General features: G+C 49.7%; 1 protein-coding gene across 1 annotated transcript in view; it reads right to left on the reverse strand.

Moving 5' to 3' along the window:
* Positions 1-20,255, reverse strand: part of LOC106611370 (neurexin-3a) — a 914,099-nt gene that overhangs the window by 653,177 nt on the left and 240,667 nt on the right. Inside the window, exon 7 of the mRNA XM_082955793.1 lies at positions 15,999-16,382. Coding sequence (XP_082811919.1) covers positions 15,999-16,382 — 384 coding nt within the window. The remainder of the gene's footprint in view (positions 1-15,998; positions 16,383-20,255) is intronic.

Raw genomic sequence — 20,255 nt, forward strand, 5'->3', positions numbered from 1 at the left:
AAAATAACCTTACTGGGAAATCACACTTTGCAATAATCTGAGCACTGCGCCCAGAAAAATACGCGTTGCGATACAGACTAGTCGTCATGTTGGGGAGATCTAAAATCGAAAATACTATGTAAATAATCCATTACCTTTGATTCTCTTCATCAGATGTCACTTCCAGGTATCACAGGTCCATAACGAATGTAGTTTTGTTCAAAAAAGCTCATCATTTATGTCCAAAAATCTCCGTCTTGTTAGCACATGATCTAAGCCCGCCGGACTTCACTTCATGAACGAGGGGGAAAAATATATTTACGTTCGTTCAAACATGTCAAACGTTGTATAGCATAAATCATTAGTGCCTTTTTTAACCAGAACATGAATAATATTCAAGGTGGACGAATGCATACTCTTTTATAACGTATTGGAACGAGGGTACCCAACATGAACTCGCGCGCCAGGTGTCTAATGGGCCATCATCGTTCCATGGCTCTTGTTCGGTCAGATCTCCCTCCAGAAGACTCAAAACACTTTGTAAAGGCTGGTGACATCTAGTGGAAGCAATAGGAAGTGCCCAAAATATTCCTCAGCCCCTGTGTTTTTCAATGGCATAGGTTTAAAGGTAATACAACACATCAGGTATCCACTTCCTGTCAGAAAATGTCTCAGGGTTTTGCCTGCCAAATGAGTTCTGTTATACTCACAGACACCATTCAAACAGTTTTAGAAACTTTAGAGTGTTTTCTATCCATATATAACAAGTATATGCATATTCTAGTTACTGGGTAGGAGTGGTAACCAGATTAAATCGGGTATGTTTTTTATCCAGCCGTGTCAATACTGCCCCCTAGCCCTAACAGGTTAACTTATTCTAACGCTAAATGTAACCCTTACCATAGTCCTAACTTATTAGAACCCTAAACTTAACCCTTACCCTAGCCCTAACTCCTATTCTAACCCTAAACTTAACTCTTACCCTAGCCCTAATCTTATTCTAACCCTAAACTTAACCCTTACCCTAGCCCTAACTCTTATTCTAACCCTAAACTTAACCCTTACCCTAGCGCTAACCCTTATTCTAACCCTAAACTTAACCCTTGCCCTACCCTAACTCTGATTCTAACCCTAAACTTAACCCTTACCCTAGCCCTAACCCTTATTCTAACCCTAAACTTAACCCTTACCCAAGCCCTAACCCTTATTCTAACCCTAAACTTAACCCTTACCCTAGCCCACAGCCCACAGAGCCCACAGATGGACCATCTGGAGAGAGAGCCCACATATGGACCATCTGGAGAGAGAGCACACAGATGGACCATCTGGTCTGTAGAGCCCACAGCTGGACCATCTGGACTATCCCAAAAAAGTGTGACCAAAGAAAGAGAGAGATTTGGAGGGAGATATGGTGAGATGGAGAGCAAGAGGGAGAGAGATGGAGAACAAGAGGGAAAGATGGAGAGCAGGAGGGAGAGATGGAGAACAAGAGGGAGAGATGGAGAACAAGAGGGAGAGATGGAGAGCAAGAGGGAGAGATGGAGAACAGGAGGGAGAGATGGAGAGCGGGAGGGAGAGATGGAGAGCAGGAGGGAGAGATGGAGAGTAAGTGGGAGAGATGAAGAGATAGAGAGCAAGAGGGAGAGATGGAGAGCAGGAGGGAGAGATGGAGAGCAAGATGGAGAGATGGAGAGTAAGAGGGAGAGATGGAGAGCAAGATGGAGAGATGGAGAGTAAGAGGGAGAGACGGAGAGCAGGAGGGAGAGATAGAGAGCAAGAGGGAGAGATGGAGAGATGGAGAGCAAGAGGGAGAGATGGAGAGCAGGAGGGTGAGATGGAGAGCAGGAGGGAGAGATGGAGAGCAGGAGGGAGAGATGGAGAACAAGAGGGAGAGATGGAGAACAAGAGGGAGAGATGTAGAACAAGAGGGAGAGATGGAGAGCGGGAGGGAGAGATGGAGAGCAGGAGGGAGAGATGGGGAGTAAGAGGGAGAGATTGAGAGCAGGAGGGAGAGATGGAGAGCAAGAGGGAGAGAGGGAGAGATGGAGAGCAAGAGGGAGAGATGGAGAGTAGGAGAGCAGGAGGGTGAGATGGAGAACAAGAGGGAGAGATGGAGAACAAGAGGGAGAGATGGAGAACAGGATGGAGAAATGGAGAGCAGGATGGAGAGATGGAGAGCAGGAGGGAGAGATGGAGAGTAAGAGGGAGAGATTGAGAGCAGGAGGGAGAGATGGAGAGCAAGAGGGAGAGAGGGAGAGATGGAGAGCAAGAGGGAGAGATGGAGAGATGGAGAGCAGGAGGGTGAGATGGAGAACAAGAGGGAGAGATGGAGAACAAGAGGGAGAGATGGAGAACAGGATGGAGAAATGGAGAGCAGGATGGAGAGATGGAGAGCAGGAGGGAGAGATGGAGAGTAAGAGGGAGAGATGAAGAGATGAAGAGATGGAGAGTAGGAGGGAGAGATGGAGAGCAGGAGGGAGAGATAGAGAGCAAGAGGGAGAGATGGAGAGCAAGAGGGAGAGAGGGAGAGATGGAGAGCAAGAGGGAGAGATGGAGAGATGGAGAGCAGGAGGGTGAGATGGAGAACAAGAGGGAGAGATGGAGAACAAGAGGGAGAGATGGAGAACAGGATGGAGAAATGGAGAGCAGGATGGAGAGATGGAGAGCAGGAGGGAGAGATGAAGAGCAGGAGGGAGAGATGGAGAACAAGAGGGAGAGATGGAGAACAAGAGGGAGAGATGTAGAACAAGAGGGAGAGATGGAGAGTAAGAGGGAGAGATGGAGAGCAGGAGGGAGAGATGGAGAGCAGGAGGGAGAGATGAAGAGCAGGAGGGAGAGATGAAGAGATGGAGAGCAGGAGGGCGAGATGGAGAGCAGGAGGGAGAGATGGAGAGTAAGTGGGAGAGATGAAGAGATGGAGAGCAGGAGGGGGAGATGAGAGCAGGAGGGAGAGATGAAGAGATGGAGAGCAGGAGGGCGAGATGGAGAACAGGAGGGAGAGATGGAGAGCAGGAGGGAGAGATGGAGAGCAGGAGGGAGAGATGGAGAACAGGATGGAGAGATGGAGAGTAAGTGGGAGAGATGAAGAGATGGAGAGCAGGAGGGAGAGAGATGGAGAACAAGAGGGAAAGATGGAGAGCAGGAGGGAGAGATGGAGAACAAGAGGGAGAGATGGAGAGCAAGAGGGAGAGATGGAGAACAGGAGGGAGAGATGGAGAGCGGGAGGGAGAGATGGAGAGCAGGAGGGAGAGATGGAGAGTAAGTGGGAGAGATGAAGAGATAGAGAGCAAGAGGGAGAGATGGAGAGCAGGAGGGAGAGATGGAGAGCAAGATGGAGAGATGGAGAGTAAGAGGGAGAGATGGAGAGCAAGATGGAGAGATGGAGAGTAAGAGGGAGAGACGGAGAGCAGGAGGGAGAGATAGAGAGCAAGAGGGAGAAATGGAGAGCAAGAGGGAGAGATGGAGAGATGGAGAGCAAGAGGGAGAGATGGAGAGCAGGAGGGTGAGATAGAGAGCAAGAGGGAGAGATGGAGAGCAAGAGGGAGAGATGAAGAGATGAAGAGATGGAGAGTAGGAGGGAGAGATGAAGAGATGAAGAGATGGAGAGTAGGAGGGAGAGATAGAGAGCAAGAGGGAGAGATGGAGAGCAAGAGGGAGAGAGGGAGAGATGGAGAACAAGAGGGAGAGATGGAGAACAAGAGGGAGAGAGGGAGAGATGGAGAGCAAGAGGGAGAGATGGAGAGATGGAGAGCAGGAGGGAGAGATGGAGAGCAGGAGGGAGAGATGGAGAACAAGAGGGAGAGATGGAGAACAAGAGGGAGAGATGTAGAACAAGAGGGAGAGATGGAGAGCGGGAGGGAGAGATGGAGAGCAGGAGGGAGAGATGGAGAGTAAGAGGGAGAGATTGAGAGCAGGATGGAGAGATGGAGAGCAAGAGGGAGAGAGGGAGAGATGGAGAGCAAGAGGGAGAGATGGAGAGATGGAGAGCAGGAGGGTGAGATGGAGAACAAGAGGGAGAGATGGAGAACAAGAGGGAGAGATGGAGAACAGGATGGAGAAATGGAGAGCAGGATGGAGAGATGGAGAGCAGGACGGAGAGATGGAGAGTAAGAGGGAGAGATGAAGAGATGAAGAGATGGAGAGTAGGAGGGAGAGATGGAGAGCAGGAGGGAGAGATAGAGAGCAAGAGGGAGAGATGGAGAGCAAGAGGGAGAGAGGGAGAAATGGAGAGCAAGAGGGAGAGATGGAGAGATGGAGAGCAGGAGGGTGAGATGGAGAACAAGAGGGAGAGATGGAGAACAAGAGGGAGAGATGGAGAACAGGATGGAGAAATGGAGAGCAGGATGGAGAGATGGAGAGCAGGAGGGAGAGATGAAGAGCAGGAGGGAGAGATGGAGAACAAGAGGGAGAGATGGAGAACAAGAGGGAGAGATGTAGAACAAGAGGGAGAGATGGAAAGTAAGAGGGAGAGATGGAGAGCAGGAGGGAGAGATGGAGAGCAGGAGGGAGAGATGAAGAGCAGGAGGGAGAGATGAAGAGATGGAGAGCAGGAGGGCGAGATGGAGAGCAGGAGGGAGAGATGGAGAGTAAGTGGGAGAGATGAAGAGATGGAGAGCAGGAGGGGGAGATGAGAGCAGGAGGGAGAGATGGAGAGTAAGTGGGAGAGATGAAGAGATGGAGAGCAGGAGGGGGAGATGGAGAGCAGGAGGGAGAGATGAAGAGATGGAGAGCAGGAGGGCGAGATGGAGAACAGGAGGGAGAGATGGAGAGCAGGAGGGTGAGATGGAGAGCAGGAGGGAGAGATGGAGAGCAGGAGGGAGAGATGGAGAACAGGATGGAGAGATGGAGAGTAAGTGGGAGAGATGAAGAGATGGAGAGCAGGAGGGGGAGATGGAGAGCAGGAGGGAGAGATGAAGAGATGGAGAGCAGGAGGGCGAGATGGAGAGCAGGAGGGAGAGATGGAGAGTAAGTGGGAGAGATGAAGCGATGGAGAGCAGGAGGGGGAGATGGAGAGCAGGAGGGAGAGAAGAAGAGATGGAGAGCAGGAGGGGGAGATGGAGAACAGGATGGAGAGATGGAAAGTAAGTGGGAGAGATGAAGAGATGGAGAGCAGGAGGGGGAGATGGAGAGCAGGAGGGAGAGATGAAGAGATGGAGAGCAGGAGGGCGAGATGGAGAGCAGGAGGGAGAGATGGAGAGTAAGTGGGAGAGATGAAGAGATGGAGAGCAGGAGGGGGAGATGGAGAGCAGGAGGGAGAGAAGAAGAGATGGAGAGCAGGAGGGGGAGATGGAGAGCAGGAGGGAGAGATGAAGAGATGGAGAGCAGGAGGGCGAGATGGAGAGCAGGAGGGAGAGATGGAGAGCAGGAGGGAGAGATGGAGAGCAGGAGGGAGAGATGGAGAGCAGGAGGGAGAGATGGAGAACAGGATGGAGAGATGGAGAGTAAGTGGGAGAGATGAAGAGATGGACAGCAAGAGGGAGAGATGGAGAGCAGGAGGGAGAGATGGAGAACAAGAGGGAGAGATGGAGAGTAAGAGGGAGAGATGGAGAGCAGGAGGGAGAGATGGAGAGTAGGAGAGCAGGAGGGTGAGATGGAGAACAAGAGGGAGAGATGGAGAACAAGAGGGAGAGATGGAGAACAGGATGGAGAAATGGAGAGCAGGATGGAGAGATGGAGAGCAGGAGGGAGAGATGGAGAGTAAGAGGGAGAGATTGAGAGCAGGAGGGAGAGATGGAGAGCAAGAGGGAGAGAGGGAGAGATGGAGAGCAAGAGGGAGAGATGGAGAGATGGAGAGCAGGAGGGTGAGATGGAGAACAAGAGGGAGAGATGGAGAACAAGAGGGAGAGATGGAGAACAGGATGGAGAAATGGAGAGCAGGATGGAGAGATGGAGAGCAGGAGGGAGAGATGGAGAGTAAGAGGGAGAGATGAAGAGATGAAGAGATGGAGAGTAGGAGGGAGAGATGGAGAGCAGGAGGGAGAGATAGAGAGCAAGAGGGAGAGATGGAGAGCAAGAGGGAGAGAGGGAGAGATGGAGAGCAAGAGGGAGAGATGGAGAGATGGAGAGCAGGAGGGTGAGATGGAGAACAAGAGGGAGAGATGGAGAACAAGAGGGAGAGATGGAGAACAGGATGGAGAAATGGAGAGCAGGATGGAGAGATGGAGAGCAGGAGGGAGAGATGAAGAGCAGGAGGGAGAGATGGAGAACAAGAGGGAGAGATGGAGAACAAGAGGGAGAGATGTAGAACAAGAGGGAGAGATGGAGAGTAAGAGGGAGAGATGGAGAGCAGGAGGGAGAGATGGAGAGCAGGAGGGAGAGATGAAGAGCAGGAGGGAGAGATGAAGAGATGGAGAGCAGGAGGGCGAGATGGAGAGCAGGAGGGAGAGATGGAGAGTAAGTGGGAGAGATGAAGAGATGGAGAGCAGGAGGGAGAGATGGAGAGCAGGAGGGAGAGATGGAGAGCAGGAGGGAGAGATGGAGAGCAGGAGGGAGAGATGGAGAACAGGATGGAGAGATGGAGAGTAAGTGGGAGAGATGAAGAGATGGAGAGCAAGAGGGAGAGATGGAGAGCAGGAGGGAGAGATGGAGAACAAGAGGGAGAGATGGAGAGTAAGAGGGAGAGATGGAGAGCAGGAGGGAGAGATGGAGAGTAGGAGAGCAGGAGGGTGAGATGGAGAACAAGAGGGAGAGATGGAGAACAAGAGGGAGAGATGGAGAACAGGATGGAGAAATGGAGAGCAGGATGGAGAGATGGAGAGCAGGAGGGAGAGATGGAGAGTAAGAGGGAGAGATGAAGAGATGAAGAGATGGAGAGTAGGAGGGAGAGATGGAGAGCAGGAGGGAGAGATAGAGAGCAGGAGGGAGAGATGGAGAGCAGGAGGGAGAGATGAAGAGATGGAGAGCAGGAGGGGGAGATGGAGAGCAGGAGGGAGAGATGGAGAGCAGGAGGGAGAGATGGAGAGCAAGAGGGAGAGATGGAGAGCAGGAGGGAGAGATGAAGAGATGGAGAGCAAGAGGGAGAGATGGAGAGCAGGATGGATAGAGATGGAGAGTAAGAGGGAGAGATGGAGAGCAGGAGGGAGAGATGAAGAGATGGAGAGCAAGAGGGAGAGATGGAGAGCAGGAGAGATAGAGATGGAGAGTAAGAGGGAGAGATGGAGAGCAGGAGGGAGAGATGGAGAGCGGGAGGGAGAGATGGAGAGCAGGAGGGAGAGATGGAGAGATGGAGAGCAGGAGGGAGAGATGGAGAGCAGGAGGGAGAGAGGGAGAGATGGAGAACAAGAGGGAGCGATGGAGGGCGAGATGGAGAGTAAGAGGGAGAGATGCAGAGATGGAGAGCAGGAGGGCGAGATGGAGAGTAAGAGGGAGAGATGGAGAACAAGAGGGAGAGATGGAGAACAAGAGGGAGAGATGGAGAGCAGGAGGGAGAGATGGAGAGTAAGAGGGAGAGATGGAGAACAAGAGGGAGAGATGGAGAGCAGGAGGGGGAGATGGAGAGTAAGAGGGAGAGATGGAGAGATGGAGAGCAGGAGGGCGAGATGGAGAGCAGGAGGGGGAGATGGAGTGCAGAAGGGAGAGATGGAGAGCAAGAGGAAGAGATGGAGAGCAAGAGGGAGAGATGGACAGATGGAGAGCAGGAGGGCAAGATGGAGAGTAAGAAGGAGAGATGCAGAGATGGAGAGTAAGAGGGAGAGATGGAGAGTATGAGGGAGAGATGGTAGAGCAAGATGGAGAGATGAGAGCAAGAGGGAGAGATGGAGAGCAAGAGGGAGAGATGCAGAGTAAGAGGGAGAGAAGCAGAGATGGAGAGTAGGAGGGAGAGATGGAGAGCAAGAGGGAGAGATGGAGAGCAGGAGGGAGAGATGAAGAGATGGAGAGCAAGAGGGAGAGATGGAGAGCAGGAGGGATAGAGATGGAGAGCGGGAGGGAGAGATGGAGAGCAGGAGGGAGAGATGGAGAGATGGAGAGCAGGAGGGAGAGATGGAGAGCAGGAGGGAGAGATGTAGTGCAGAAGGGAGAGATGGAGAGCAAGAGGGAGAGATGGAGAGTAAGAGGGAGAGATGGAGAGATGGAGAGCAGGAAGGCGAGATGGAGAGTAAGAGGGAGAGATGCAGAGATGGAGAGCAGGAGGGCGAGATGGAGAGTAAGAGGGAGAGATGGAGAACAAGAGGGAGAGATGGAGAACAAGAGGGAGAGATGGAGAGCAGGAGGGAGAGATGGAGAGTAAGAGGGAGAGATGGAGAACAAGAGGGAGAGATGGAGAGCAGGAGGGGGAGATGGAGAGTAAGAGGGAGAGATGGAGAGATGGAGAGCAGGAGGGCGAGATGGAGAGCAGGAGGGGGAGATGGAGTGCAGAAGGGAGAGATGGAGTGTAAGAGGGAGAGATGGAGAGTAAGAGGGAGAGATGGAGAGATGGAGAGCAGGAGGGCAAGATGGAGAGTAAGAGGGAGAGATGCAGAGATGGAGAGTAAGAGGGAGAGATGGAGAGTATGAGGGAGAGATGGTAGAGCAAGATGGAGAGATGAGAGCAAGAGGGAGAGATGGAGAGCAAGAGGGAGAGATGCAGAGTAAGAGGGAGAGATGCAGAGATGGAGAGTAGGAGGGAGAGATGGAGAGCAAGAGGGAGAGATGGAGAGCAAGAGGGAGAGATGGAGAGCAAGAGGGAGAGATGGAGAGCAGGAGGGCAAGATGGAGAGTAAGAGGGAGAGATGGAGAGTAAGAGGGAGAGATGGAGAGATGGAGAGTAGGAGGGAGAGATGGAGAGCAAGAGGGAGAGATGGAGAGCAAGAGGGAGAGATGGAGAACAAGAGGGAGAGATGGAGAGCAAGAGGGAGAGATGGAGAGATGGAGAGCAGGAGGGAGAGATGGAGAACAAGTGGGAGAGATGGAGAACAAGAGGGAGAGATGGAGAGCAGGAGGGAGAGATGGAGAGATGGAGAGCAGGAGGGAGAGATGGAGAACAAGAGGGAGAGATGGAGAGCAAGAGGGAGAGATGGAGAACAAGAGGGAGAGATGGAGAGCAAGAGGGAGAGATGGAGAGATGGAGAGCAGGAGGGAGAGATGGAGAGTAAGAGGGAGAGATGGAGAGCAAGAGGGAGAGATGGAGAGATGGAGAGCAGGAGGGAGAGATGGAGAACAAGAGGGAGAGATGGAGAGCAAGAGGGAGAGATGGAGAACAAGAGGGAGAGATGGAGAGCAAGAGGGAGAGATGGAGAGCAGGAGGGAGAGATGGAGAGTAAGAGGGAGAGATGGAGAGCAGGAGGGCGAGATGGAGAGTAAGAGGGAGAGATGGAGCGATGGAGAGTAGGAGTGAGAGATGGAGAGCAGGAGGGAGAGATAGAGAGCAAGAGGGAGAGATGGAGATCAAGAGGGAGAGATAGAGAGATGGAGAGCAAGAGGGAGAGATGGAGAGCAAGAGGGAGAGATGGAGAGCAGGAGGGAGAGATGGAGAGCAGGAGGGAGAGATGGAGAACAAGAGGGAAAGATGGAGAGCAGGAGGGAGAGAGAGAGCAAGAGGGAGAGATGGAGAGCAGGAGGGAGAGATAGAGAGCAAGAGGGAGAGATGGAGAGCAGGAGGGAGAGATGGAGAACAAGAGGGAGAGATGGAGAACAAGAGGGAGAGATGGAGAACAAGAGGGAGAGATGGAGAACAAGAGGGAGAGATGGAGAACAAGAGGGAGAGATGGAGAACAAGAGGGAGAGATGGAGAGCAAGAGGGAGAGATGGAGAACAAGAGGGAGAGATGAAGAGATGGAGAGCAGGAGGGAGAGATGAAGAGATAGAGAGCAGGAGGGAGAGATGGAGAGCAGGAGGGAGAGATGAAGAGATAGAGAGCAGGAGGGAGAGATGGAGAGCAGGAGGGAGAGATGGAGAGCAAGAGGGAGAGATGGAAAGCAGTAGGGAGAGATGAAGAGATGGAGAGCAAGAGGGAGAGATGGAGAGCAGGAGGGAGAGAGATGGAGAGTAAGAGGGAGAGATGGAGAGCAGGAGGGAGAGATGGAGAGCGGGAGGGAGAGATGGAGAGCAGGAATGAGAGATGGAGAGATGGAGAGCAGGAGGGAGAGATGGAGAGCAGGAGGGAGAGATGGAGTGCAGAAGGGAGAGATGGAGAGCAAGAGGGAGAGATGGAGAGTAAGAGGGAGAGATGGAGAGATGGAGAGCAGGAGGGCGAGATGGAGAGTAAGAGGGAGAGATGCAGAGATGGAGAGCAGGAGGGCGAGATGGAGAGTAAGAGGGAGAGATGGAGAACAAGAGGGAGAGATGGAGAGCAGGAGGGAGAGATGGAGAGTAAGAGGGAGAGATGGAGAGATGGAGAGCAGGAGGGCGAGATGGAGAGCAGGAGGGAGAGATGGAGAGTAAGAGGGAGAGATGGAGAGATGGAGAGCAGGAGGGCGAGATGGAGAGCAGGAGGGAGAGATGGAGAGCAGGAGGGAGAGATGGGAGATGGAGAACAAGAGGGAGAGATGCAGAGTAAGAGAGAGAGATGGGGAGATGGAGATCAAGATAGAGAGGGAGAGCGAAAGAAAGCAACAGACTGATAGACAACAGTTGGATGTGTCTCTTTTTGCAGTCGTAACGTGGTCCTCTGTAGCACAGTTTGTAGAGCATGCTTTTGCAACGCTAGGATAGTGGGTTTGATACCCTTGACGCTTTGGATAAAAACATCTGCTAAATGGCTTATACTATATTAGAACTTTACCTCAACTCAACCCAGATCAATATATTCCAGTACTTTCCCTCAGTAAAAAAAGTATCTTCTCTTTGTCACTCAATATCTCTGCAGTGGATATGATTCTCTCTTTTACCAGTGGAGCCACAACTCAAAGGCCTTTTTAAGAACTCTCCTGAATCAATATCTAATCTCCAAAAAGACGTTTCCTCCTGACTGTCCAGACTGCAGGATCCGTCAGAGCGATACAATCCTCTGTCAACTACGCAGAGACTTAAAATTTAGAGAATCTTTTGCTGCTGGGTTTAACATTCAAGCAAAGTAACCTAGACTACACCTTGAATTTCTCACAAGCTCATATCTAAACCCTGAGATTGTCTCCTAAACTCATATCTAAACCCTGAGATTGTCTCCTAAACTCATATCTAAACCCTGAGATTGTCTCAAACTCATATCTAAACCCTGAGATTGTCTCCTAAACTCATATCTAAACCCTGAGATTGTCTCATACTCATATCTAAACCCTGAGATTGTGGGTAAGGGTAACTACAGTTGACAAGTTTAGTCAAAAATCCAATACTCAGACTACAGACAAAACCACAGAGACCAGGAATGCCTTCTATACAGGGATATTACTAAGAGACCAGGAAGGCCTTCTATACAGGGATATTACTGAGAGACCAAGAAGGCCTTTTATACAGGGATATTACTAAGAGACCAAGAAGGCCTTCTATACAGGGATATTACTGAGAGACCAGGAATGCCTTCTATACAGGGATATTACTAAGAGACCAAGAAGGCCTTCTATACAGGGATATTACTAAGAGACCAGGAATGCCTTCTATACAGGGATATTACTGAGAGACCAGGAATGCCTTCTATACAGGGATATTACTGAGAGACCAGGAATGCCTTCTATACAGGGATATTACTAAGAGACCAAGAAGACCTTCTATACAGGGATATTACTGAGAGACCAAGAAGGCCTTCTATACAGGGATATTACTGAGAGACCAGGAAGACCTTCTATACAGGGATATTACTAAGAGACCAAGAAGACCTTCTATACAGGGATATTACTGAGAGACCAGGAATGCCTTCTATACAGGGATATTACTGAGAGACCAGGAATGCCTTCTATACAGGGATATTACTGAGAGACCAGGAAGACCTTCTATACAGGGATATTACTGAGAGACCAGGAAGACCTTCTATACAGGGATATTACTAAGAGACCAAGAAGACCTTCTATACAGGGATATTACTAAGAGACCAGGAAGACCTTCTATACAGGGATATTACTGAGAGACCAGGAAGGCCTTCTATACAGGGAACAGTCCTCCATAGAGCTGAGTAAGACAGGCAGACTGTAATGGTAGAGAGGTTTAAATAAAACAAGACACAGGTAATGGAGTGCAGAACAATAAACATTTGTTGGGTAAATGGAGAAAGCGGCAGCCTGCTGGGCAGCTTTGTCACCCCATGCATACCCTGCCACCACAGGAAACAGGAAGCTGTGGCGGGGGTCATTACTTCAGCCGGACCTTGAGGTTTCATAACCCCTGTCCAATCTGATAACCATCTGACAACAGAAGCCATGTGGAGTGGAGGGACAGTGGATGGGGTATGTGTGTTGTGTGTGTGGTGTGTGTGCACAAAAAATAGAAGCTAGAAGCTTATGAAAACTCCCTGAGGGATATTTTTAAATAGTTATATTGCATTATTAACCTTTTTAATTAAGACCTGTATTAGTAGAAGAAGTAGGCAGAAATATTGTTTCTGCTCTGAAATATGACTAAAGATGATATTGTGTTAATAAAGAGATGCATACAGACCTCTCTGCATGGCTCAGGCCTTTATGTTAGAATTTCATTAGACCAATATCCTTTACACAGTGATTAGAGGTGAACAGTTAGCTTTCATATCAAATTGACCTCCCTCTCTTTCTTCATCTCTTTCTCTCACTTCCTCTCTCTCTCTCTCCCTCCCCTCTATCTCTCTTCCTCTCTCTTTCCCTCTTTCAAACTCCTGCTCCCTTTCCCCCTCTTCCGCTTTCTCTCTCTCTTTCACAAAATTTCCCTCCAAAATCAAAATGAGGTTGAACTGAAACTGGGGATGAATAGAGTAACGGAGCTGGATAGAGATGTTACCTCCAAGCTTTTATTTAATATGGTAAAAGTGTATGGAATAATTTGTCAAATGCGTTCATTTTGTTTTCAGACATGATCAATCCATAAGAAAATCTCATAGAATTTAAAGACTGTTGAAATAAGAGACTTTTCTCTCTAGCCTCGGGACTTCTCCATGCATCACTATCTCTCTCTGATTATTAACACGCATCACTATCTCTCTCAGTAATAACACACATCACTATCTCTCTCTGAGTAATAACACACATCACTATCTCTCTCTGAGTAATAACACACATCACTATCTCTCTCTCTCTCTGAGTAATAACACACATCACTATCTCTCTCTCTGAGTAATAACACACATCACTATCTCTCTCTCTGAGTAATAACACACATCACTATCTCTCTCTCTGAGTAATAACACACATCACTGTCTGTCTCTGAGTAATAAAACACATCACTATCTCTCTCTCTGAGTAATAACACACATCACTATCTCTCTCTCTGAGTAATAACACACATCACTATCTCTCTCTGAGTAATAACACACATCACTATCTCTCTCTGAGTAATAACACACATCACTATCTCTCTCTCTGAGTAATAACACACATCACTATCTGTCTCTGAGTAATAACACACATCACTATCTCTCTCTCTGAGTAATAACACACATCACTATCTCTCTCTGAGTAATAACACACATCACTATCTCTCTCTGAGTAATAACACACATCACTATCTCTCTCTGAGTAATAACACACATCACTATCTCTCTCTGAGTAGTCATTATGGGTTCATATTCACCCGACATCTCTAATTTCTCATTGTTGGGCATCATTATGCAATAAGGGTTCATGTTAAAATCACTTCATTGATCTGTTGTATTGGTAGTGCAATACGAGCTCATATTTAAAGGGTCCCAGTGGTCCTGTGTTTTCAGAGGTGTCATGTCCAGGTGACCTTGTGAAGAGGCAGTTCCACAGATAGTAGATGAATACATTCCATAATAGATATTGCTATGGCCACGCAGTTGTAATTCCAACCCTTCCGCTGGTGTTTGCAAAAAGTGTTTTCCCTCACAAGTGCATGTCTCTGGCGGGTTGACCCTAACAATAGCAACAAAGGGTTATAACGGCCTGATTTACAGAATGTGTCGGTAATGAAGGGAGAGAACAGGGGGGAGCAATGGAGTGACGCAGGATCGATACGTATGTGTTTCCATTCATATGATAGGGAGAGAGACTGTGAAAGGTCATACAGACTTGACACAGCAAATAACTACAGAAGTTTATATAGGAGAGAGAGAGAGAGAGAGAGAGAGAGAGAGAGAGAGAGAGAGAGAGAGAGAGCAGACAGAGAGAGAGAGAGAGAGAGAGAGAGAGAGAGAGAGAGAGAGAGAGAGAGAGAGAGAGAGAGAGAGAGAGAGAGAGACAGAGAGAGAGACAGAGAGAGACAGAGACAGAGACAGAGACAGAGACAGAGAGAGAAGCCATACCATTTCTATTCTGGTCATTAAACTTTAACGCAGACTTGACAGAGCAAATAACTATAGCAGTTGATATAGGTGAGAGTGACAGAGAGAGAGAGATATTCTGGTCATTAAACTTTAACGCTGGGTTGACACAGCAAATAACTATAGCAGTTGATATAGGTGAGAGTGACAGAGAGAGAGAGAGATATTCTGGTCATTAAACTTTAACGCTGGGTTGACACAGCAAATAACTATAGCAGTTGATATAGGTGAGAGTGACAGAGAGATATTCTGGTCATTAAACTGTAATGCTAGGTTACCTTGGGCAGAGTAAGGCTCCCAGAAAAAAGGCAGAAACAACATTAATATTTCAACAGCATCAACAATACAGTCTTCACCACAACTTCCTCTAGAGCCTTAAAGGGGAAACACTGGGATTTAGAACACAAGCTAGATTGCAAGAGGCGTCATCCTCTGTGTTTAAGTAAAGCCTCAGATTTCTCTACTGTTCCCGCAGAGTACCAAGATCTTCTGGAGGTTTTCAACAAGGCTCGTGCTACCTCTCTTCCTCCGCATCGTCCCTGCGATTGTGCCATTGACCTCCTGGGCACCACAACGCCTCGAGGTCGGCTATATTCCCTATCCGGCCCCGAGACCAAGGCCATGGAGGAGTACGTTGAGAACTCTCTGGCTGCTGGGAGCATTCGTACTTCTACATTCCCTGCCGGCGCAGGGTTTTTCTTTGTGAAAAAGAAGGACAAGACTCAGCGTCCATGCATCGACTACCGGGGCATCAATGACATCATGATTAACAATCGCTGCCCCATGCCACTCCTCACCTCGGCTTTCGAACCTCTCCAGGGGGCTACCATCTTTTCCTGATTGGGAGTCCCATCGGGCGGCACACAATTGGCCCAGTGTTGTCCGGGTTTGGTAGGCCGTCATTGTAAATAAGAATTTGTTCTTAACTGACTGGCCTAATTAAATCAAGGTTAAATTAATCAAAATAAATAACCTCCCTCTGACACAAACAGCATGGCCAAAGGTCCACTAATGTTTTAATGAACCATTTCATAAGAAGAAACAATGCAACACACTTCAATTAATGCAGTCAACAAGGACCAGTTATCTAACCTCTGAATCAACACATCAATACATACAATCCCCACACTGGCCTACGTGTTAATCCCAACACCGGCCTACATGTTAATCCCAACACACAGTCTATGTGTTAATCTCCACACCAGCCTACGTGTTAATCTCCACACCTGCCTATATGTTAATCCCAACACCAGCCTACGTGTTAATCCCCGAACCGGGCTATGTGTTAATCCCAACACTAGCCTACGTGTTAATCTCCACACCAACCTACGTGTTAATCCCCGAACCGGGCTACGTGTTAATCCCAACACTAGCCTACGTGTTAATCTCCAAACCAGCCTACGTGTTAATCTCCACACCAACCTACATGATAATCTCCAAACCAACCTATGTGTTAATCCCCAAACCAGTCTACCTGTTTATCTCCACACCAGTCCACGTGTTAATCTCCACACCAGCCTACGTGTTAATCCCCAAACCAGCCTACATGTTCATCCCCACACCAGCCCACAAATGAATCCTCACACCAGCATACATGATAATCCCCACATCAGTTTATGTGTTAATGCACACACAAACACAAATACACAGTCATAAAACACACACACACAAGCACGCATGCAAAACAAAGGCTTCCACTTACCTCTCTCACAGGTACGTGACCAGTACCCCGTGCCGGTACAATCACAGATAAACCGGTTCCATCCCTCCTTGCAGACGCCCCTGTTCTTACACGGGTAGCTCTCACACTGTTTCCCCACCACTTTGTTGCACGACGGCTTGATGCCGGCCCCGTTCTGGGCCTCAGCGATCTGTCGGATGTCCTTGCTGCGTCCGTCGATGAAGAGGTCGCGCACGCAGCCAACGTAGCCGTAGTTGAGCATGGCGGTCCACAGCTCGGTGGGCAGGATGAGGTTGGCGCGGTCTGAGGGTAGACCACCTAGGTACATGTCCCCATCCAGGTCCAGGATCTCACTCTCTCCGCTGGCCATGAACGGAGTGCGCCGGCTGTTGACTGAGATGGTGCCTGGAGAGGGGAAAGTAATATAGAGAGGGTTGCACTGTAATATAGAGAGGGTTGTACTGTAATATAGAGAGGGTTGTACTCTAATATAGAGAGGGTTGTACTCTAATATAGACAGGGTATCACAGTCGCTCAGTAACTCCCCTACCAGTGGTGGGTTTGTACAGGCTACCCCGGCTCACCTAGAACCCCGCTTACCTCCTCCGGAGCAATATTCTGGGGATCCTGGAACCTGCCGGGGATTTCTTTCTCAGTGCACTCTCATTTTTGAGCTGCAGCCATCTTTTGTCCCTTCGGATCGGTCGAAGATAGCGTATCTTATTACGCTAATGTCGGGAAGGGCGCTCTCCTGGGCTAAGGCAGCTTGGGAGCAACAATCCGTCATTTGTCGTCATCTAGAAGATTTTATGGCAGAGGTGAGGAAGGTGTTCGAATCTCTGGTGTCTGGGAGAGAGGCGGTCCGAAAACTACTTGAATTACATCAGAATTCCCGTAATGTGGCAGACTACGAGGTAGATATTCGCACATTTGATGCCGAGAGTGCCTGGAATCCAGAGGCCCTGTTCGATATATTCTTTCACGGACTATCAGAGGAGATAAAAGACGAGCTAGCAGCTCGGAAGTTACCGTGGGACCTTTATTCCCTCATCGCCATTACCATTAGGATTGATGGGCGTCTACGGGTACGCAGGAGTGAGAAGAGGTCGGGTCTCGGTCACACTCGTTCATCCGCTGGTGCTTGCTCACCTCCGAAGGAATTCGGAAGTCCCTGAAGGCTGCATTTCCGAGAAGATCCAAAGCCACCCGAGTTCCCTTGAGAATCATCGGCGACGGATGAGTCGGATACACTGGAACCTATGCAACTGGGCAGAGCAAAATTATTGCCTAGGGAACATTCACATAGGCTGACCTCCAGAGACCAGATTCATTAGTAGGTATGAGTACACTGATGAGTCAGACTGGGAATTCTCTAATTCCCATTACCCGTACTCCCTTTTTTGTGATCCTGCTGTGGGGAGACCAGTCTAAGTCTCTCTGGGTGCTCATTGACTCTGAGGCTTATAAGAGTTTTATGGACGCTACCCTGGTATCGGGAACTAGGTATCCCCGCTCAACTCCTCTCCATTCCCATGGACGCTAGAGCACTGGACGGCTGCTCCATTGAAAGAGTCACGCACAGCAACATTTCCCATTAATCTGCGGGTATCTGGCAATCAAAATGAGTCAATAGAGCTTCTCCTCATTGAATCCCCTCACTTCCCTGTGGTACTGGGATTTTCTTGGCTCCAAAAGCACAATCCCATCATTGACTGGACCACAGGTTCAATCTTGGGTTGGAGCCCGTTCTGTCACTCCCACTAACCTTAAAGCGGTGCAGCCGCCACCAAATCGTCCTCCTCTGGGTTTAAGTAAAGCCTCGGGTTTTTCTACTGTTCCCGCAGAGTACCAATATCTTCTGGTGGTTTTCAACAAGGCTCGTGCTACCTCTCTTCCTCTGCATCGTCCCTATGATTGTACCATCAACCTCCTCCCGGTAAAACACCGCCTTGAGGTTGGCTATATTCCCTATCCGTTCCTGAGACCAAGGCCATGGAGGAGTACATTGAGGACTCTCTGGCTGCTGGGAGCATTCGTACTTCTACATCCCCTGCCGGCGCAGGGTTTTTCTTTGTTAAAAAGAAGGCCAAAACCCTGCGTCCATGCATTGACTACCAGGGCCTCAATGATATCACGATTAAGAATTGTTACCACCTACCACTCCTCTTCTCGGCTTTCGAACCTCTCCAGGGGGCTACCATCTTTTCGAAGTTGGACCTTCGGAACGCCTACCATCTTGTTCGGATACGCGAGGGGGACGAGTGGAAGACGGCTTTCAACACTGCCAGTGGATACCATGAGTCTCTGGTCATGCCGTTTGGGCTCACCAACACTCCCACTGTTTTCCAGGCACTGGTCAACGATGTGCTCCGTGACATGTTGAATCGTTTTGTGTTTGACTACCTCGATGACATCCTCGTCTTCTCCCGGTCTGCCCAAGAACACATTCTCCATGTCCAACAAGTCCCTCAGCGCCTCCTGGAGAACCAGTTTGTGAAAGCTGAGAAGTGCGAGTTTTCCCATTCTACTATCTCCTTTTTAACATACAAAATGTCCAGATGCATTCTGAAAAAGTGAGAGCGGTGGTGGATTGGCCCCAACGTTCGGAGTGCAATTGAAATGTTTCCTGGGGTTTGCTAATTTTTACCGCCACATCCAGGGCTACAGCACTCTGCCGGCTCATCTCTCTGCACTCACTTCTCCCAAGGTACCGTTCCCAAGGTACTGCCCCCATCCTCGTCCATCCAGACCTGTCCCGTCAGTTTGTGGTTGAAGTCGATGCTTCTGACGTTGGAGTGGGGGCCATCCTGTCCCAGCGATCTGCCAAGGACCAAAAGCTTCCTGTCCCATCGTCTCAACTCCGTGGAGAGAAACTACGACGTAGGTAACCGGGAACTTCTGACAGTCAAGATGGTGTTGGAGGAGTGGAGGCACTGGCTGGAAGAAGCGGATCATCCATTTTTGGTTTGGACCGACCATAAGAATTTGGAATATCTCCACACAGCCAAGCGCCTTAACTCAAGGCAGGCATGTTGGGCTCTGTTATTCACCAGGTTCAACTTCACCATCTCCTACCACCCAGGGCCTAAGAATATGAAGCCAGATGCTCTCTCTCACCTGTACAGTTCCAATGGCACACCCTCTGACTCTGAGACCATCCTCCCTACCTCATGCCTTGCGGCTTCAGTTTACTGGATTATTGTGACCCTGGTTCACAAGGCACAACGGTCCCAGCAGGACCCTGGAGGGGGCCCTGCTAACCGGATGTTCGTCCCTGATTCAGCCCGGTTTCAGGTCCTGGAATGGGCTCATTCCTCCAGGCTGACCTGTTATCCTGGCTCCCGTTGAACTCTGGCCTTCCTTCGACAACGTTTCTGGTGGCCCAATATGGTTCCTGATGCCTCTGCCTTTGCTTCCGCATGCACAGTATGTGCTCAGAATAAGACTCCGTGGCAAACTCCGTCTGACCTCCTCCAGCCACTGCCTGTCCCTCATCGCCCCGGTTCCATATTTCCCTGGATTTTGTCACTGGGCTTCCTCCGTCTGACAGCAACACCGTCATCCTGACGTTTGTGGATCGGTTTTCAAAATCCGCCCATTTTATTCCTCTCCCCAAGCTACCCTCTGCCAAAGAGATGGCACATCTCATGGTGCAGCACGTCTTCTGGATCCATGGACTGCCGGTGGACATCATCTCCGACCAGGGTCCTCAGTTCTCGCCGCGGTTATGGAAGGCGTTCTGCACCCTTATTGGGTCGTCGGTCAGCCTGTCCTCCAGATTTCATCCCCAGTCTAACAGCCAGTCGGAGCGAGCAAATCAAGATCTGCAAACAACACTACAGTGTCTCGTCTCAATCAACCCCACTACTTGGAGCCAACAACTGGTCTGGGTGGAGTATGCCCGTAACACTCTTCCCTGCTCGGCCACTGGACTCTCCCCTTTCGAGTGCTCCATGGGGTGTCAGCCCCCACTCTGCCCAGAGCAAGAACAGGAAGTCAACATATCCTCAGACCATATGTTCGTCTGCCGTTGTCAGCGTACCTGTAAAAGAGCTTGGTCAGCACTTCGCAAGACCAACTCCAGGCATCATAGATAAGTTGACCACCGCCGGACTCCAGCTCCCCGCTATTGTATTGGGCAGAGGGTATGGCTGTCTACACGGGACCTGCCCCTCCGGGTGGAATCCCAGAAACTTTCCCCCATTTCATTGGTCCTTTCCCCATCTCTAGAGTCCTTAGTCCCACTGCTGTTTGTCTTGCGTTACCCTGTACCCTCCA

This window comes from Salmo salar, chromosome 09 (assembly GCF_965601325.2).
Source record: "Salmo salar chromosome 09, fSalSal1, whole genome shotgun sequence".
In the NCBI taxonomy this organism is placed as follows: domain Eukaryota; kingdom Metazoa; phylum Chordata; class Actinopteri; order Salmoniformes; family Salmonidae; genus Salmo; species Salmo salar.